At 46.9% G+C, this 20998-nt stretch overlaps 2 protein-coding genes across 5 annotated transcripts in view; both read left to right on the forward strand.

Moving 5' to 3' along the window:
* LOC130605329 (actin-like protein 7A) overlaps nt 1-20998 on the forward strand; it is a 159893-nt gene that overhangs the window by 33930 nt on the left and 104965 nt on the right. The gene's annotated exons all lie outside the window — the stretch shown is intronic.
* TBC1D2 (TBC1 domain family member 2) lies at nt 776-19070 on the forward strand. Of its 4 annotated transcripts, XM_057420734.1 has the most exons (14): nt 776-821; nt 2860-3373; nt 4011-4143; nt 5040-5181; nt 6582-6718; nt 7303-7490; nt 8631-9017; nt 9909-10019; nt 11708-11895; nt 13167-13637; nt 14509-14629; nt 15214-15399; nt 16050-16171; nt 16865-19070. In XM_057420734.1, exons 2-14 carry the CDS (start codon nt 2966-2968, stop codon nt 17064-17066), a joined length of 2796 nt encoding a protein of 931 aa, XP_057276717.1. In that variant the 5' UTR covers nt 776-821; nt 2860-2965; the 3' UTR covers nt 17067-19070. The 4 variants fall into 4 exon arrangements, with proteins under 4 accessions (XP_057276717.1, XP_057276718.1, XP_057276716.1 ...); XM_057420733.1 differs by lacking the exon at nt 776-821 and having other exon boundaries at nt 2407-3373; XM_057420735.1 differs by lacking the exons at nt 776-821; nt 15214-15399; nt 16050-16171; nt 16865-19070 and adding an exon at nt 14733-14992 and having other exon boundaries at nt 2394-3373.

Genomic DNA, 20998 nt, shown 5'->3' on the forward strand with positions numbered 1-20998 from the left:
ATCCGATTAGCCGCAGCTGCACAACCGTGGCTCTTGCACTGTGTCTGGGGAGCAGCAGGGTCTGCACCCACTGCCCCAGCGATTTTGCAGGCATGGGGCACATCCCGCCCAGCGGACGGAACCTCCCGGTCCCCCGTGCCCCGCTCTGGCTTGCTTTCAGCGCGCCGCACCACGCCGATGAATCATTTTCTCCCCGGTATCCGTCTGCAATGTCCTCTTTTTACTGTTTCCGTGGCTGTAGCGGGCGTCCTTCGCCTCACACCCCGTGGCTCTGCTCCCCCGTCGTGCCGCCCGGCCCCGCCCCGCCAGACCCGGCGGGAAGCGTGGGGCGGCGGACGCAGCAGGTACCGCGGCCGGGGCTGTGGGCCCCCTCCACCACCCCCCCCGCAGCCAGGGTGCTCGCCCCCGCCCGGCGCAGCGGGGCGGGGTGGCGCAGCGCGGTGCCAGGGCCCGGTCGCCGGCGGCGCAGCGCGGTGCCAGGCTCCGGCAGCCTTCGCGTGTGCCCCGACGCGGTGCAGCTGGGCTGGGAGGTGCTTCTGCGGCGCTGAGGCAGACACGGGGTGAGGGGGCCTGCCTTGTGCAGCTCGCGCTAGCAGATACAGAAAGGGCTGTGCAGGGTTTGTCTTTTCGTTGTTGAGTCAGTGTCGGAGCTGCTTCCAGCAACGTCTCTTCCAGACAGCTCCCAGGCGGTGGATGGACGGAAGGGAACTTGAAGAAGACCCTCTTCTGTTGCCGTTGTGTTTGGTTTGGAGGCTGCTCCGTGGTACTTGCAGTAGTACGCCAACGGACGGTGACTTCAGGGCATGTCTGCTGTTAAGAAGGTGAGATCTCTAGAGTTATTTGCAGTGCAGATCTGACACAGAATCGTAGAATCAGCTAGGTTGAAAAAGAGCTCTAAGATCATCAACCAACATTTAAGATCCAGCCGTTACCTCAGCACGGCCAGGACCACTGCTAAACCATATCACGGAGGGCCTCAGCTACACGGGGTTTGAACACTTCCATGGGCAGTGACTCCACCACTTCCTTGGGCAGCCTGTTTCAGTGCTCTCTCTGTGAAGAAATTGTTCCTATTATCCAATCTAAACCTTTCCTGGTGCAGCTTGAAGCTGTTACCTTTTGTCCTATTGCTTGTTACTGGGGAGAAGAGGCTGATCCCCACCTCACTAAAACCTCCTTTCAGGTAGTTGTAGAGAGTAATAAGGTTCTCTCTGCACCTTATAACATGACACGTAACTTGGTGCCGGAATCCAAAATGCTTGTTAGATGCTGTTCATGGTGTGGACCCATGGCAAGAGGTAGAAGGTGGAGTCTTCAGATGGTGCAGGAGGTCCTTATGCTAGCACTGCCATAAAGCCACAGGGTCTGTTAGGGAGAGTTGTGACTGCTTTTTGCTCCAGATGATGGTTCCTTTGCACCAGGCAATGTTAGCTTGGAAAATAGTCTTTTTGGTGTTTCAGAGGCTGAGTAGGCATCTTCATGAAGGGTTGTTCCTGGCATTTGCGAGTGAATTCCGCAGGAAGATCCATGATGTCAGGGGAATAAACTAAAAGGTGTTCAGTAGCTTTCCAAAAAGCGTAAGCGTTGTCAGCAGAAAGCTAATGTGGGAACAGGAGGGGGCAGCAATAAACATGATGAGGCTTACCCAGCGCTGGGATGGGTAAGCCTTCTTTTGGTCATGAGGATGAGTCGTTTGGAAGAGCATGAGCTTGGGCAACCTCTCTGTGTGCTCCACTATTAATCTCCATTCACCTGGTGTCACACAGCTGGCTGTGTGTCAATAGTTTTGTTTCTGTGCTTGGAGTGTCACTAACTTAACACTGCAACAATTTATTTGTATACATATTTGCTTCAGATATGTTAGTTTCTGAACTGAAGTCTTTTTATTGATCTTTAAACCATGTTTTTACTGAAGAAAACCTATGCAAGAGGTTATTTATAGGTGTTGGAGTGTTGTATAAAGTGCTTTCTTTATACAAAGGCCATGGGTGTCTGCAGCTCTGAGCAAAAAATGACACCTGCCATGTGCTTTTAAGCACTTGAAAAAGTACCCAGAAATGTAGCAGAATTGCCATCCTTGCATGTAATCAAAAGTCATTAGAATGTAGACGTGAGTAGTTGTCTACAGCTTTGAAGATGTTCCCCTCTCAATAGAGGAAAGATGGACTAAAGTTCTCCACAGATCCTTTCTTGTTTTTCTATTTTTCTCTTGCACTCTGCATTTCTCTTTGGAACCCAGCAGGTTACATTGGCCACTGAGCAACCAAGTCTCTTTTGTAAGCATCACAGAATTACTTTGTCTGGTACATAATCCATCAAATGAGGTCTATTGGATGGAGACTGAACACATGATACGTGTACTTTTTAACAACAATTCTCAACTGACACAAAGGATTTATAGGGATGCAGCATAAGGCTGGATTCTTTTCCAGACGCAATGGTTTAAAATATTAGCTGAACATTTACTGGAAATGGCAGGATGCAATTACCTGAAATCTCCTGATCTAAGTATTTGCCCTGCCAGAGCTTGTTGTCTTGCAGTGTTTTTTCCTGCAACTGTTAATGTTGTTGTTTGTGGCTTCAAATGCACTAGTTATTGCTATTAATTTGGTATGCCCATAGACTGTACTTATTTTTCACTCAAGGGATTGTGTTACTGCTTCTCGGCTGGTAGTCCAGGCTAATGTAGGAATGAAAAAGGGAGAAAAGAGGTACATAGAGATCATCTGAGCTAAGGAAGGCAGGCAACAATGACCAAAAGTAGAAGTCTGAGACCTTGGCTGGGCAGTTTGAAAGCTAGGGAGTGTCTCTTGTTGTATGCCAGACCTGAGTTTATTCTTCCTTTTTCATTTGCTGCAGGTTTTATAACAATTATGTGGAGCTGAGTAGTTCGGTATCTGCTGTTACTTATTTACTCAGAGAATTTCCTGTTTCAATACAATTCTGAGTCTGTTTCCTGAAAGAGATGAAAAAAGGACTGAAAAGTGGAGCTTGTTCCCTTACCACTCCAGGCAATTTAGTGGAGTCAGATCCAGACAGTAACAGCAGCAATGAAGCCTCAGCAAAAGAGAAAGATGTGCTTTCCTCTTCTGGAGACCTGGAAAATGTACGGCTGAAACCCAGCAGAGATGCATCCAGAAAAAAACTCTGTGGCTATTTAAATAAGCTGGGCATCAAGGGGCCAATCAAGACCTGGAAGTCTCGCTGGTTCTTTTACGATGAAAACAAGTGTAATTTATTATACTACAGAACTGTGCAGGACATCAACCCTTTGGGATCTATTGATCTCTCCAGCGCCAGTTTTGACTGCAAGGTGGAAAATGGGGAAGGGGTTTTTGAGATCAGAACACCAAGCAGAGTTTTTACTTTGAAGGTAAGGAGCAGCATCTTCTTGTGGAGCTATTATGAAACATTCCCAGTCAGTACAGACACACGTCTGCTAAGATCGGCCCGCCTGGAGTGTTACTGTTTGGACCTAAATTTCTTGCTTTGTTTTGGCAAGACTGGGACTCCATTACCTGTGAGATGGCTAGTGTTTAACAAAATAGGAGTAAAAACTGAACTGGGGGCTGAGTTAAAATCGTTGAGGAGTCCTACAGTCCACATATAATTTGCTGAACAGAAATAGGCTCTTCTGTCTGAAATGGTTGCCCCAGAAAGAGCTTTTTCTAGGTTGTTATCTCTGTGAAAATTACTCTTAAGGAGCTCTGTGGGTAATTCCTGCCTGAAATAGTTGTGACATCTCTGCTTAGACTTGGAGCATAATGAATCAAAAACCAGTTAAAATTTTATCAGCAGCCCCCTGAGGTTCTGATACTAAGGCTGTGCTGAAGATTTCCTCTGTCCTCCCAAGTCAGTGTCAGTGTTAGGACCAGAGGATAGCGCATAGGCTTGACACAGCTGGCCTTTATTTCTGCTGACTTGTGCATTGAAGTGGTGGTCAGTCCTTTGGGATGCATCTCATGCTGATGAGGTTACTTTCCTCCCTTTCCTGTTTTGTGTTAATACAGGCAATCAGCAATCAGGCAATGATGTACTGGCTGCAGCAGCTACAAATGAGACGTTGGGAATTTTGCAATGCTCAAAGCAGATTTCCTGTGGGCAGCTCCCAGCTTGTCAATGAACCTCTGGCTGGCAGAACAAGTAGGTGTTGCGTTATGTCAGCCTTTCTTCTGCTTTCAGCCTCCCTTGTGATGAATGGTGCTCCTCATCTGTATGTGGGCAGAAGTTTTGGCCAGGTTTTTAAATGCAGGTGCCAGCTATCAATGCTTGGTCAATGTTTGGAACTTCTGGACTTATTCTGGGTGAATGTGAATGGGCTGTTTCCTAATCCACAGCGTGTGGCTGGAGATGCTCAGGTATCTTACAGTCATTAATTTCCTCTTGATTTTTCTCATGCATGTGAAATGTGCACATTTGGGATATCCCCTTCCTCTTGTGAGGAAATTTACAGCAAACAATTTTTTTTTTACTGGTGATCAGGTAAGATGTGTATTCCTAGCAGTGGGAGTACACAGTCCAGTGGATCAGGGGAGGGCACAAGCAGGGTGTCCACCTGCTTAGTTATGACTTTTGTTTGAAACAAATAACCCCCCCTCCATCGTAAATGTCTGCTCTAGAAGATTCTGGATAACTTCGCGTTTTGCTATAGCAGGCGATAATTTGGTAACAAATTGTGTTTGTGGAGTGTTATCTGTGCATTAAAAACACCAAACACTGGGGTGGAAAGAACAGCAACATCTCACTTCCTTATTACTTTAGGTGGCTAAACTCTGATTGCTTAGGGTTTGTCATTCTCATATACAAATGGTTGAAGTGACTTCATTATCCTTAAATAGATGACTGTACATGGAACCTTCTGTAATTTGACTTGAAACTACATAAACATGCTCTGCTGTCCTTTTTCCACCTGGCCCGTTGAACGTGGAATGTAGACCTGTAGTAAAACGTTGTGACTCTCAAGCTACCTGAAGGAGCCAAAGTCTAATGGAATTCTGTCTTCCTCACTTGTTTCTGTGTCCTGGTTTGTTTTTACATAGGTGGTGTTGACAGTGAAGACTTTCTGCCTCTGGTGAAAACGCCAACAGAAGCAGTGGGTTTAAAGGCAGCATCCTTGCCTGCACCCCAAACATCTACTGCTTTGCAGAACATTTCCCTTAAGCACCCTTGGACAGAGATACAGTATGTGTGAGGAGAGCTGCAGGTGGTTGACATGCTAGCCTGCCTCTTTGTGCCTTCCTTGTCTGTCATGTTGTGTGAAATGGGAGTCTTGCCTAGGTAGAAGAGCCATGAAGTAGCGTTTTGAAGGATATTTCAGGTGAAAGTGAAATTCCTGCTAGAGGGCTTTTTCCATCACCCTGTTCCAATGCCTTTCCTGTCCTCTAGCTCTCTTAGCAAAGATCCTAGTGGCAGCTGTAGGGCTTGGTTAAGCTTTCTTTGGCGTAGGTAGCAGTTCATGTGCCTGCTGTGATGCATATGCACATCACTTTTGGGGGACACTAGGCAGCTTGTGCCTGTACTCTGTAGGCTGGTGATAGAAGCCCATTAGCACTTTCCAGTAGTTTCAAAGAACCCTGAAAGGAAAGTTTCATTGGACGGTTACCAGCTGCAGACTACAGGGAATGAAGGCCTGCTGATCTTATGTGGCAATATGTTGTCTGAAGTCAGAAGTGTCTGCTTTTCTGTGGTGGAGCCTTACAGTAGCAAGGCAAAAGCAGAATAATATCTAAGTGCCAACTTCGTTTACAGTTAGGAAGTAGCTGACACTGTGTCTTGCGTAGACCTCAAAACAAGGGTCTGGTTTTGTTTCAGTTGATGGACAATGCAGCAGGAGAAGGGAAGGTATCTGTGTAGAAATAAGCAACTCTCACACCTTTTTGTGTAGGTTTTACAGAAAATACTCATGCGTTTGTGGTTTTGCATGATGCTGTGAAGTCATCTCTTAGTGCTTCTGGCAATAGCTGGTCACAGCAGCTGTAACAGTTTCTGGGTCTGATTGCAGTCTGTTCCTGAATCTGTTTACTGCATTGAAGTCTATTGAGTCTGTTGTGGCAAGGTTATTAAATGTGGTTCAGAGCACAGGACCTGTGACTGCTTCAAATGTGATCATTGTGGCAGTTTTGGCTGTACTGTAGCTTTTCTTGGCACCTGGGGATTTCTGCAGTGTGCTAAGGAAAGGAATGGAGAGGAGAAGGAAAGAGGGAGAGAGGAAAGGAAGAGAAGAGGGAGGGAGCAAGAGAGGGATGTGGTTGCTCTACTGTTACCTCTGATCCCTCTGTGCAGCCTGGTGTGTTTATGTATAGGGCACAGTCACATGGGGAAAGATCTCCAGCTGATTTATATTGCTGTGCTGGTACTGATTTTGTGGCACCTTTTTGATTTATGCCAGTTATAACCTCACTCTCCTCAGATCCACCAATGCCATGAGCAGTTCCTTTTCCTAGCCCATGAAGGAGATAGGTTTTGGGAGGAAAGGTGGGATAAGAGGAGAAGTAAGGCACTGAATAGTTTGAATATGAACTGACTGTGGTGATCTTGATTTCTCCTGTTCACAGGGCTGTCTTGATCTCTTCTTATTTCAGGAACACTGTCTACAATATTTGTGGCTCAAAGCAGCTGTGGGGGAACAATGGGAATGTCTTTACCTTCAGTGAATTCCAGGAGCATCCTGAGAACCCGGATGAGAAGCAAGAGGCAGAAGTGGAGGCAGGGTGTGCAGGTGCTTGTTACTGAGCTGCGTGAGCTGGCTGAGTATGGTGGCTTTTAGCAGAGGATCAGACTTAGCAGGAAGGGGGTAGCAAGTTGTCGTGGGATATGAAAACTCTCACATTATCTTAGGTCCCTTCCTGTGTTCTTGGCACAAGACTGACTCTTCTAGCTCTGCTTCAGGCTGCCTCTATCTGTCTCTTACCTCTGGAACCTTCTGCAGAGGCAAAAGTACCATCCATGGTGCAAGCCCATGCTGTTATTTCTTCAAGGTAAATGTTAAATTGCTGCATGGTTACAGGCTAAGTTCAGCAGCTCCACTACATGCTTGGGAATTTACTTCTCTGTGATGGTAACTTGCATTTGCCAATGGTTGGGAGGCAAGGTGGGTTAACAGGTACCTGTTACCTGTAAAACAGTACAGCTTTTCTTATTCTGGGGATATTTGTGGCTGTTCCCTACTGTCTGTGCTTCAACCCTATGGATCCCAGCAGGTCAGTTTTCCTGTGTGTCAGTCTTTTCTCAGCTGTTGTGAGTCTCCCCATAGCAAGTCTCAGGAGTCCCAATTCCATATAAATTAACCTTATTTCCCTTCAGTTAAGGGGGGGACCCTAGAGGATGAAAGAATGGACTCCAGGCTGAACTGGGTTAGGAAAGCCAGGTGGATGAACAGTGGCTTCCCAGGCTTGCCTGAAGAACTGTCCAGGGAGAGGAACCCAATGAATAAAGTGAGTGTCCTACAGCAACAGACTCTGACACTCACAGAGGAAGTCAAGTCACAGAAGGTGAGTGTGTTGAAGAGTCTGCTGTTTCTAAGGGCAGGGCCCTGAGACTGGTCAGAGGGACTGCTTTTCACCTTGGTGTTAGGCTGAGAAGTGCTCAGCCAGCACTCACTGGGGACCAGTTGAAGCTGCTCGTGGTGCCCCTTTGTATGTGCTAGATTTTGTCCAGCACAAGGGAGAATGGGCTGTCCTTCAGCCATTGCTAGGGAGTGCAGCTAGCAGATGGTCTGGAAAAGGGAGAAAGGGAGATGAAACAAATCTAACTGTGCTCTGCAGGTGTCTTGCTCATGCATCTCTATAGGTCAGTGAATGATAGAAGTACGGTCCTGAATAGGTACTGGCAGGAACTGTCAGGTTGAGTCATGCTGTTAACAGCAGGTCATTCTTTCTGAACAGTGATGCACCATTAGTAAGTGATTTGACTGTAGAAGTCAGCGCGTGGGTCACTGAAAGAGCTTTCTCTCCTGAATGGTCATGTTCTTCACAAGCATGGAGCAATACTAGGCTCTGCACTAATGATGCTGGTAGCATTTCTAGTAGAAGAGGCAGGAGAGCCAGATCCCATGGTGGGCAATCAGTTGCATCCTTGATTCGATTCCTTAAGTGGCTGAGATTCAGGCTAAGCCTGAATTAGCAGCATGTTGCCAGGGCAGGCTTTTGTGCCTTTGTGTGGGATGGAGTGAGGGAGGGCTCTGGCAGAGGGAAGGTTAGAACGGATACCACAGTTCCTTCTGGTAGCACAGATAGATGTAGACTAAATTATTTCTCTCCCTCCTATTGTACCACACTGCTGACCAGATCTCCAGCTTCTCTGGTCTCTGCTGGGCCTCCCAGGAATGATGACTGTAGGAAAGCCAGAATTCAGACAGTGTGAGCAGCAGCTTGTCCATTAGCAATTCACCTAAAGTCAAGTCATCTGTGTCCTGCTTGCAGAGACCTTTCAGGCAATCTCTGAGAGCAGAACTCCTCTGAGGAGGCACTGTGATTTCAAGATTGCATCATGCAGTTTTGCTTCTGAAGGAGTGGATTTCAAGATCCTGAGCACCCTTCATTGTTTGCTTATTACTGACTGGGTCTGTGCTCTCTGTGCTGCCGTTGCCCTGGGCAGCACTGTGATGTGATGGCTTTGTGTTCCTTTTCCAGGAGCTGGTTAAACTTCTTCACAAAGCTCTGGAGGCAGCCCAGCAGGAGAAGCGAATATCTAGCATGTATCTCACTGCAGCAGAAGACAAGGACAGGCTGGAGCTGATGCGCCACAAAGTGAGACAAATCGCAGATCTTACCAGTCGACTGGAAGCTCTTGAGCAAGAAAAGAAGGAAATGGAGCAGATATTGACTCTGAGAGACAGCCATATTGAGGAACTCAAGGAGCATGTGCAGCTTCTGATGGAGAAGAACCATGCCAAACAGGAAGTCATCATGGCCTTGAAAGAGCAGATGGCCCGAGAGCAGTCTGACCCCCTGCAGGAAGCCAACACTATCACTATGGAGACATTGTACAAGCAGCAGGAGGAGATTGAGCACCTGAAGGTGTGTGAGATGGCACGGGTCATTTGGGAGGTCCCATTTCTGTGCCCTTTTGTTCAGTGGGAGGGTGTTCCTTGTGGGAAGCACAGAATACACTTCTGCTAATTGCTCATCTGTCTCCAAACCAGTGTCAGGCTGGAAAGAGTTCACTTGATACCAACAGTGTGCTCAAAAGCATCTGGGTTACTTTCAGCTTCAGCTCAGAGCCTGTTTTGTTTGACTTCATGTCACCATTCAGTGCCTGCCTCTTTCTTTGCCCTTCTTTTGTTTAACAGCTTCAGCCTCGCTGCCTTCATTAGGTTTGTTACTCTTGTCTTTCGTTCTTGTGAAGAATTTCCCAATACATCCTGCTTCTTTCAAATCCAGCCTATTGTGTGTCACTATATGCACAGTTACAATGACCAGTTGGCCAGGGGGTGGAGAACTGCCAAAAGAGCCACTTAACCACATTGTGGTAAGAGTGTTCATTTTTGCTGCCAGCTATGGGGCTGAGATTTGTGTCAGATTGGTTTTGGTGTTGTTTTGGTTTTGGTTTGGTTTTGTTGTTTTGGTTTTTTTTTTATAGGACAAACCACATATATTCTGTCTTGCTTAAGGTGCTTCTCTAGCTTTATATCACCCCCATGTATCTGTGTTTTCTAACCGTGTACATGCAGTGCACTTAGTATTTTCAAGTATTGCCTTGTCAATGCATGACATTTTGATTTAGTGTTGTGCCTTGAGTTCCTTTGTAGGCAATATTTGTCTTGGGGAGTCCTGTCTTCTCCCTAGCACACAAAATTGTTGAGATACTTTCTTGTCCTTAACATAATTCATATATGGAATCTCTGAAGTAGGAGGAGATTCCAAGCCCCTCAAGAACTCTCCTTGTGTGACTGTTTTACTTTGTGGCAGGATGATATTGAGGCATACAAAACCCAGAACCAGTTTCTCAATTCAGAGATCCACCAGGTTACTCAACTCTGGACAAATGCTGCTGAGAATGAAAAAGCCCTTCTGATGAAGGTAAGGCAAAGTGACTTTTTTCCCTTGGTGAGAGCTGTTACTAATTTCTTTCCAAAGCCAGTACTGTAATGGATTTTGGTCCAAAACACACCAGGAATAAGTTTTTTTCTCAATGTGTTTTTTTAGTGTGATTTTTTTTTTTTTTCCCCCAGTTTGTGTTCTTCCCAAATTAGACATGATCATATTCATTCTTTAGTAAAATACTTGTAAAGCTCAGTCTTAAGGATGTTGAAACTTAACCCAGGTTTCTGCATTTTGGCTATGCTTTTGAATACAAATAAAAAAGCAATACTGTTTAGGGAATCAGAACTTTTTCCTAAGAACTGGCAGACTGTCTGAGCCCTGGTTCCATCTAGTCTTGATATCTCTACCAGGTTTGGCACTACTAGGTGGCACTGCTCTCAGGTCCTGCAGCTGGATCAGGGTTCTTATGTTTTCTTAAGCTCTATTTTTATTTCTAGCTTTGTAAGTGTGCATAGCTTTGTTACTCTGAGACTTGTCTAATCCTGCCTTCTGGTTCTGAACCACTGGCCAGGGTGGTGATGTATTCTGACATTTGTACTGTTGATTCTCCCTGTGTTTTACTTCCCTGGGTTTTGCGGAATGTCTCCAAGGCTTGGATTCTGGAGCAGGGCAAAAACCTGCTTCTGAAGTTGTTGTTGTTGCTATTATTACTACTACTACAATTTTTATATCTGTTTACTTTCTTGTCCTCTGAAACCCTGCCTACCTCCTAACTTAGTCCCCTTCTCTGATCCTGAAACCACCATAACCATCAGAGAGGAAGTAATCAGACCAACGTAGTGAATGTGAGGCAGAATGCTGATTAAAGTGGTAGTATAAGAGAATCCCATTCTCCTTTCTGTCCCCTCTATATGCAGCCTAACTCTCTCTGTAGTTTCTGTTTTGTTTTTGTTTTCAACTGCTGCTTCCCACTGAGGAGGAGTTTTCATTGAGCTACGTGTGATACACTGGGTGAGTCTTGTCACCTGTGTGGCCTCAGTTCCCCACTTGTGGAGTGGGGGTAGCAGTCCTTTTGTTGCTTTGTGTGCCAGGAGTATGGTGGTGGCAGGGACTCTCCTGCTGTTGTTTGAACTCAATTGGGCTTCCTGTCTTAGAGAAATGTTGTGTAGCAGTGCCATGGGACCTGGGGTTGCTGGGGGGACATGTGGTCACTTTGATAGTGATGCTACCAAGTACCCTGAAAATTGTACAGCCATAGCTCACTCTCAGGAGTGGTGTATTTTCTTTTTTCAGGGTACAGCTCAATGTGGGATAGATTATTTGTCTGAGGAGCAGGGAAAAAAGACTGCAGAGAATTCAGCTGCCATAGTGGGTCTTGGATTGTGTCCTGAACTGAGCTGGCTGGGATATGGCTATCAACTGATGCAGTTCAGTTGATAGCCATAGCTGTCAGTGCACCCACATAAAGCAGGGGATGCTGCAGTAGCTCTTGCAGTCAATAAGCAACATCTGCTCATGCTAGCTACTGCAGCTTGTGCTTGTTCATAAACCATGGTGATCATTCATGGCTGTAGTTGCACTGACTAGAAAACTGCTGGAAGGTTTCCTTCAGCTTTGCTGTTCAGGAGTCTTAACTTTATGTGCAGAGCAGGCCAATAGAGAGCAGTAGCAATGCAGGAAGAACTATGACTGAGCCAGCTCATTTGCTTTTCTTTCCCCATCAGTGTGCCTGCCTGCAAGCACAAAACTGCCAGATGGAGAGCAAGTACCTGACAGTGTTGCGGAAGCTGCAGGAGGCTGTGCCTGGTCTGCCCATCTCCCATGCTGAGTTGGTGAGGAACCTCATCCAGGAAGCACTCCAGTGGGATGTGAAGGAAAAAGCAGAAGAAGGTTTTAACCTGAGCCCTGTAAGGTGAGGGGCAAGAGCATGGCAATATTCACACCCTTGTAGGAGGTTGTGGAGGGAAGTGTACAGGCAAGTAATAGCTGGGGACATTTCTGTAGGAGGGAGTTGAAGCCATGACCCAGGAGTGGATGTTGAGGAGGCTGGTTTGATTTGGTGGTGTGGAGACCACAAGTGTCTGACGGAAGCATATCACTGTAGGAAGGAAAAGTTAAAAATGATACAGCTAAACTTTTCTTGGCAGTGGAAGACAGTATAGCAAGTGATAACAGCAATGGCATGCCTGGGACATGAGGGTAATCTTCTTCCATAGGAGAGGAGGCCATCTGGGAAGTGGGGGATCTCCATCTTTTAGGGGTTTTTAGTTCCACCTGTACAAAGCTGCCATCACCCTGTTTGGTTCTGGGGACAATCCTGCAGTGAAGGGGGACTGGACTGGAGACCTCCAGAGAGCCATGACACCAGTGCTGCAGGGTCCTTGCATTTGTGTTCATGCTTTCCTGGCCAGTTAACGCCCCAGTTCTGTAGCAGTTTCCATGTAATCTGACTGGGTCACACTCACAGGTTCTCCAGGTAGTTTTGGAGATGAGATCACCAAGGCCAGGCTTGCTCTCTGTCAAGAATATAATGTTGTCTTACGGAGTATCCCAGCCTGTGGAGTGATGATGATCACCCTCAATGATCTGTACTTTCAGTGCTCCTGGTGTTTTTCAGTGAGTAGGAGATTTGCATTGTGTAGAGGGAGACATCAGAAGGGACTGTGGATCACCCTCAATGATCTGTACTTTCAGTGCTCCTGGTGTTTTTCAGTGAGTAGGAGATTTGCATTGTGTAGAGGGAGACATCAGAAGGGACTGTGGATCTCTCTTCTTCAGTCTCATGCCCCAAAGCCTTTGCAGTCCTTTCTTACAGAACTGTCTCTGTACTTGAATGCGGTAAGGAGAAGGTTCACAGGTAGAGCTAGACAATCTGTTAGGGGCAGGGAAGCAGGTGAGGTGAGAGAGGTCTGATGAGATTGGGCTGTAGCTTGGAGCAAAGTTACGTAAGTCTGTGCATGTATGCTGTTGCTGCAGGCTCATTTGCCTTCAGGGCTCTGAGACAGTAGGCATGGCAGGCTCTCATATGCGGCTGTCATAGAAGTGAAGGAGCACTTGTGCTCCAGCACAGGTGACGGGAACCTGGCAGCAGGCTGCAGCTGGCATGGACCCAGGCAGTAAGTGGTCCTTGATGCAGGTACCAGCGCTGTCCTTTGAACTAATCTCTGACTTGTGTCCCTCCAGTGAGTATGATGAGTATGGGTTTATGACTGTACCTGAATATGAAGTTGAGGACTGGAAACTTCTGGCCAAAATCCAAGCCCTGGAGATAAAGTCCAACAATCTGCGGAGCCAGGAAGTAGTAGAGAAGCCCCTCCGTGACAGGTGGAACAGCATTGGAGAGCTAAGCCCCTCTGCAGAGCTGAAGAACCTGATCCGAAGCGGCATTCCAGTGGAGCATCGCCAGCGGGTCTGGAGGTGGATTGTCAGCCGGCACTGCGGCCATCGGCCTGACCACTACCAGCAGCTGCTACGGCAGAGCAAGAGCACTGAGCACCCTGCCTGCCGCCAGATTGAGCTTGACCTGCCCCGCACACTGACTAACAACAAACATTTTTCCTCTCCCACCTCCCAGCTCATCCCCAAGCTTCGGAGGGTGTTGCTGGCATTCTCCTGGCACAATCCTGCCATTGGATACTGCCAGGGACTGAACAGGTGAGGAGCCAGGTATGCTGCTTCTTCACTGAGAAGGTATAAACACGTACTCCAGGGTGTGATTCAAGCAACCCCAGGCTCCTGAGTACTGCATTTGGTGTGTTTTTTTTTCATCCAGTGTTGTTGCCGGAATTAAGGAATCAGCAGGATGCACTTGTTTGGCATCTCCATAGTTACAGAATAGGAAGGAGCAGCCATAGGAGGTTGAGTGAGGCAGTCCCAGTATAACAGCATGAGACTGAGGCTGAATTTCTAACTCTAAATCATCCTGGTGATTCCTATTGCTGAGAAGAGTTGGAGGAAATGTTGGGAAGTTGGAGATGAGGGAGTTGTAGAAAATGACATGGGGAGAGGATGAGGAAACTGGGGTTGTTCTGTCTGGACAAGGGAAGGTTCAGGGAATCTTAAAGTTTCATTTCTTAAGGCTGGAGCTGAAGAGGGTAAGGGATTTAGAAGAATGTATGGGAAAGTGAGCTGTGTCACTTAACATGGAGTGTGTCACTTAATGTATCCATAATATGGAGTATCTCTGAGAGACCTCTTTCCTGTATGGAAATAGCAAAAATGAGCATACTGGTAACTTCAGGAGATCTACAGAGCGTCCCATTAGCTGGCAAGTCTGGCTTTGTCACATCAGTTCTGTATTTGATGCTTCCTGTTTGCTGACAGAGGCATATGAAAAAGAAAACTATAGCCCCATGGTTCTGTCAGAAGCCTGCAGAACAGTTCACTTGCCTCTCTGACCAACAGTCCTGCCGTGTTTGATGTTTTGGACACTCATAGAAGTAAAGACATACCAAGAGGAGTCTTGCATTCTGCAGTTCCTGTGCTGGTGGTGTTGTAGTGCCTCACCATGTCTTGTCCATCACAGGTTGGCAGCTGTTTCCCTACTGGTCCTGGAAGATGAGGAAAGTGCCTTCTGGTGCCTAGTCCATATTGTGGAGAACCTAATGCCAGCAGACTACTACAGTGACACACTGATAACATCACAGGTTAGCTGGGCACACTCGCATCTTCTTGGACTGTGACGTAGTAATTCACAGTAAAGGTTTAAAAGCTAGCAGTCAACTTCCATTGTGTTTGATTTCTCCACAGGAAAGTGAACCCACCTTGCAATCCCTTTCATTGCAGAGGTGTTGTAGACTTGAGAGTACAAAGTTTTTACACACACAGGAGCAGCAAAATTGATCCCTAAGCACTAGGAAACTGGGCACCACTCCTGAGTAATTACATAAAGGTGAGATTAGTCAGAAGGAAGGTGCCTGTTAATTACACAGTTACTTATTTTAAGAAGGGCCTAAGTATGAACCGAGCATGAAGAAAGCCCCATTCTGCAGCTCTTCAGATGTTTCTTTGGAACCTGCACCCTGTCTTTGGAGTGCCGTGTGCAAATAGAAGATTTTTATATTCGCTGTACTTGCCTCAGTACATGATCAAATACAGCATTAGTTCTGACTTTGGGGTTCCCTGCAGATGAGACAGCGCTCTGGCCATTTGATGTAAAATGTTGTTCTATGAGTAACCCTGTAATTCAACTGGATGCTTGTGACATGTTTTCTTTTTTTGTCAACTTTAGGTAGATCAGAGAGTCTTCAGAGACTTCTTGTCAGAGAAGCTGCCTCGCCTTATGGCTCATTTTGAGCATTATCGGATTGATGTCTCACTCATCACTTTCAACTGGTTTCTTGTGGCCTTTGTGGACAGCCTGGTCAGCGACATCCTCCTGCGAGTGTGGGATGCCTTCTTGTATGAGGGAACTAAGGTGAAACTCTCAGTCTAGGTCTACTTCCCATCTGCACCACCTCTGTGACATGATGGCAGGGCAATGGACATACACGTTTCAAAGAGATGGAGGGTTGAATCTTTTGTCCTATCCTGCCTGTTTGATGAAATGCCTTGATGCCTCCCAGCCTCTGTGTTGTCTGTTCACTTGCTTCTGGTAGGCAGAGCTAGTCCATGATGCTGTGCCTAGGATCCCTGGCACTTTTGAGCAGGTGGTCCTGCCATGAAACAGCTCTCTGACAGGTCATGGTGTCTTCTGTTCTGTGACCTGGACAAAGCTGAGAGTATGACAGATAAAGGAAAAAGAAGATGGGCAGAGAGTTAGTACCTGAAGAAGTGAGTCTAGCATTGCCCCTGTGCATAGTGAGAACTGGAGAATTCTTGTAGAATCCCTGTGGTGTCCTATCCTTTTGGAGGATCTGGTATCCTCTCGGGTTGTAAATTACAGAGGGCCATTCTCTTCATATTGGCTTTGTGCTTCTTTAGGCCTGCCCTAACATAGCCTGTTGGGAGAAGCCCAGTGTCCAGCCCATACTGCAATAATATGTGCCCCACCCCAAGTTTTATAGAAGGAGAGCCTGATTTTCAACTGCCTAAGATTGACAACTCAAATACCTTTCAACTCTCCAGGTGATTTTCCGCTATGCTCTTGCGATTTTTAAATACAATGAGGATGAAATCCTGAGAATTCATGACAGTGTGGAGATCTACCAGTACCTACGCTTTTTCACAAGAATGATCATGGATGGCAGGTAGGACCGTGGGTTGTAGATAAGCTTCCATCCTTGATTTGTACTTGCTTGCCTGTTAGGTCAGCCTAAATGGAGTTCTGACCCGTCTTTTAAGAGAGGTGTATGTGTATTGGCAGGTCCACAGGACATGTATGAGTTTGTCTGGTTTTGACTTCCACTTCATGGTGTTACTTAAACTCTTTTTGGCTCAGGCAAAGGCAACTACAGCAGAGCAGGCCCCTGAGTCTGGGCCAGCCTCCTTTTTGCAGAAGCTGGAACTTGTGCTGCCACTTGCTAGGTTTCTCTCAGCTGTAGTTTGGGTATTTGGGAACACAGCAGCACTCACAACCTTTCATGGCAATGTGTGTCTGAGAGGAAGATTTCTGTGATCAGAAGAGCTTGGTGTTGGGAATATTCCTCCCCTAGGGGCCATCAGAATTGGCATCTGATCCCCCATATCCTGACTGGTGGCTGCACACTGATACCTTAAAAGGTGGTGTAGTGCAAGGCTGTTTAAAGTGTTGCTTGGGTTGGTATTTGTGTCGGGAGTTGTCTGTGATTCCTTTAAGACTTTGTTGCTTGGTGACTTTTGAGCTCAGAGAGCTGAAACCTGAGGCTCTGCACATTGCCTTCCCCAGGATACACTTGGCATATCTGTTACCATCTGTCACCAATCAGTAAATCGGTTCACCAGGCCTGTCTTTTCCCTTGTAGGAAGCTGATGAACATTGCCTTCAATGACTTAAATCCTTTCCCCATGAAACTGCTGAAGAACCGCAGGTCGATGCATAGGGAAGAGCTGGAGGCAGAGCTGTATGAACTGGAACAGATCAAGGCAGCCTATGTAAAAGAGAGAGCAGAGCAGGGACCTCAGGACCTGAAGGAGGTTGTTAGTGAAGAGGAAGAAGAGATTTAACAAAAAGAGTTCCTCATCACTTCCCTCTCACCTTGCAGTCTTCGGTAGCAACTGTCTGTAAGAGATGGAGCAGAGGGGGAAAGGCAGTCACAGCAGGAGTTCATCTGTCTCAGGAAACAAGGCTGTAAGTATATAGGACCATTTGGGGGACCATATAGGACCGAGCTTTGTAATCGACTGGAAGGTGTCAAAGGCATTTTACTCCTTTTGAACTTTCCCTCATTCAGCCTACCCTGTCTTGTGCCGTTCAGGATTACAGCTGATGGTCCATAGGAAATACCAGTTGTGCTACCATGACAGAATTTGAGATGGTACAAAAGACCCAGCCAGGCAGGAGTCTTCTACCTTTTCTGATGGAGGCTTGAAAGATACCCTTATATACAAGTAACGTTACCAGAAATAATGAACTAAGAGCATTCCCTCATTGGTACCTGAAGCTGCTGAATTGGTCAGGAAGGAAACCTGCTCTATGAAGGCATGGTGCCTTCAGTGGATAGCCGGCCAGGAAAGCATTGTGTTTAACATTGCAGTTCCTGAGTCTCCTGATGAGTGTTGGGCCCAAGAAAGTTCTGGGAGCTTGAGGGCGTCTTCCCATGGGACTTGGGCTGGGACAGTTGAAATGTGTTGTGGGAGAGCGGAGTTGCGTCTAGTTTATTTTGTTTCCTCTGGAAGTCCATGGGAGCGTAAGATGTGTCTGCCTGCCTGGCTGGGAAATGCTGGGAGGTACCTTTCCTCTTTGTTTAGCTCTGAGCAGAGCCATCTATGAGTTGGCCTGACCCTGGCTGCACTGTGCCTTCCAGAGGTGGGTTTGCTCCATGGAAAATCTTTTATCTCAGAGTGAAATCAACCACAGCCTGGCTGCTGGCAGGGCTTACTTAATGTTACGGAGAATTTGACTGCTCTGGACACCTGGGTCTTCTGATCACTTCACACTTGACCAGGATGAGTGTGTGGCCGTCTCCCTCTGCCTCACAGTTTGCTCTTCCTGTGCCAGGTTTCTGTGTTGACATTCCTGTGACTCCCATTCATAATGGAAAGGAGGAGTTTATTTCTGTAGGAGTTTCCAGTATTGACGGAATATGGACTATGGCCCTCTGCTGGTGAACCTACAAACCACTTGGACTAGGTCAGAGAAGATGGCTTGTTACTCTTTAGAAAAAACATTAATTTCCTCTGAACCAAGGAGCTGGCTTTATGGGTCTGGCACATGGAGATGCCCTGCCTACCTCTGGGAATGGGGTCTGATTCTCCCATGCCTCCCAGGATCAGCCATCACCTGGACTGTGCAGCTCAATCCATCACAGATCCAGGATAGGTCAAGTGTTTTAGATAAATACAACTTATTTTCCTTAACACAGTGCTAGAACTGCGCTGCTTTCCTGCTGAGCAGTGCTTTATTCCAGGTGTGCCAGCAGTCCTGTCACTTTCAGCATCCAGTAGACCCTGCTGTAAGATGAGCTTTGCTCTATGTTTTCAGACTGACCTTGAACTGAAGCCCATTCAGTGGATGATGCCTCTTTCAAACCTCTTGTGGTATGAAGCCGTCAGTGCTTGCAGAGGAAGCAAAAGGAAGTATTCAGAGCCCATACTGATCTCAGCCAGGTGGGCCATAGGCAAGATCACAGACTGTAGTGGAAACAGCACCAGTCTCTGTTCACCTGAGACACATTGTCTGCTTGGGCACACCTGCACAAATCAGACAGTTTCAAAGCATTATAGAAGTCTGAGTTGGGAGAGAGCTGTGGAGGCCAATCACACAGCATGGAAGTAATCAAAGTGGATATGAGATTTCGGGAAGAGTAGTTGGATGGGCAAGAGTGAGGTAGGTCCCCTGCATGTCACTAACAGCTGCACACATTGGAAGTGTGGGACAAGAAGATAATGGTGCTGGGGTCTTACCACATTATCTCTAATAAGAAAGCACTGGTTTTAAAACGATGCCACCTACCTAGAGAAGCTCAAAAGGCAAAAGGTATTTCTTTACAGATGATATTGCTGATCTAATATACTGTTATGTGCATGGGTGCACACAAATACAGATCTTTGCTACTGTTACGGACTTCTTTGATATCAAGACTGTGGAAATTAGAAATGTACTTAAGTACTGTATTTTTCCTCAAGACTTTTGCAGTAGGTCAAAACTCTTTTCTTCCTGACACTATGTTTTTTAAAAAAGGTATTTGAAAGCATCCATTATTAGACCAGCCCACAGGCTGATGCATGTCTACAGTATATAAATAAATACTGGTCTGTGTGATATATAATGACCCATTAAAAATAAACTTTTCTGAAGAAGACAATTGAAATTGGAAGGGAAAGACATCTCGGTGTTGTTGGAAGTTTATCTGCTGTTGTGTGTTCACCAGCTCTTGGTTTTGCTCCACATGTGTGTTTGCTGAGGGCCATTTTCTCTGGTCATTCTGTCAACAAGTCACTTGTGGTTGCTCCTTACTGAAATGTGGTGGATGCAGGAGTATCTGTCAGGCCTGCGCAGACCTGCACATTGGAGCCAAGCTGGCATTCCTTGTTGGCCTTCCTCCCTTTCTGTTCCACAGACTTTAGGGCTACTGAAAAGCACTGAACTCATGTCGCAACATGCCAGCTGGTCCCAGAGGTTAGCTTAGCCCTGCACAAGTCCTTTGAGCCTTTGCAAGAGCTGCAGTGAGTATCAGTGCCAGGGGTGCTCTAAACTGAGGCTGACTCTGCATAAAGTGCACAAGGATGATTTCTGTGGTTGGCAAACAGTTTAACATGGTTGCATAACCCAGTAGCTCCCTCTGCCTGTGCATGTGCTTGTGCCTGTGCATGAAGTGGGTGCTTCTTCACCCCAGAGTCAGCCTTTGCTGAGCTTTGCTGTATGCATGACATTATTTGTAGATTAAGCCGTAATTTGTAGATTAAGTCTCTGCCTTAATCGAAACCTCTGGATACCAGCTCCAACCCTAAAAATTATGTTTCTGATTCCCTCCCTCCCTGCCATGTGCAACTAATCTATAGACTGCCTTGTTGCAGCCCTTTGGGGCCACCAAGAGTTGATGTGGTTTTGAGAGGACAGGCTGGTGGAGGGTGACCAAACACACAGAAAGCCACTGCTGGCTCAGTAAATCCCTGTGCTGCAAACAGGTAGAAGCTGGGAGGCCTCCTTCCTCACCCCTTTTTGGCTCCGGGTGATACTGGCCTGGAAGGATCTTGAGACTTTACATGCTGAAGCCCTTGCATGCAAAAGTGCTAGTGCACGGCACTAATGCTGTATGCTGGCATGCTGCCCTTGAAAGAAGCATTGCCAGGGAGGTTGTTTCTGTGTGAGTTAATGTTTATCCCAAGGCTTCTCATCCATTATGAAGGAGGGAGATACGGGACAAGGCATTGCCCATGAGCAGAAAGCAGCAGCACCCTGTGGTGGGAGATAGCCCACAGTGCTGAGTTTCTCCCCCAGCTTGCAGGCTGCCACCTGCCCCATTAGACACAAGACCATTGCTGATACTCTTCCCATTTAAGAGCTCACTTTAGTGGCCTGAGCCAAAGCTAGGACTTCTCCAGATGTTTCTCAGTGCTAAGAGCTCCTCTACAGAACATTAGCTCTGCCTGGCCTTGGGACAGGCCAGGTGCAAAAAGACAAACCACTTTTCCCTGCCAGCACCACAATGGTGGAGCTGACGTAATTTAGTGCCCTCCAGGGTAGTTCCTGGAGCTCAGTGAGGGGCTGCGGGCTGTGCTAGATCGTGAGAATATCCGTGTGTGCTTCCTGCTCAGCCCTGGGAACGCTCCAGAGTGGGAAAGAGCACACCGGGATGTGTGGAAGAGGCGATACCACTAACTATGGTGAGCCCATGTGGGGCGAGGGCTCCCCTGTCCCGCTGCAGCCAGACACTTGATTTAGGCACATGGTCCACTTGCATTGAGACAGAGTCCTCATTTCTTCTTAACTGATG

Source organism: Pezoporus wallicus, unplaced genomic scaffold, assembly GCF_028554395.1.
Source record: "Pezoporus wallicus isolate ANWC-B61680 ecotype Strahan unplaced genomic scaffold, APGP_CSIRO_Pwel_v1 contig_6822, whole genome shotgun sequence".
Taxonomy (NCBI): domain Eukaryota; kingdom Metazoa; phylum Chordata; class Aves; order Psittaciformes; family Psittacidae; genus Pezoporus; species Pezoporus wallicus.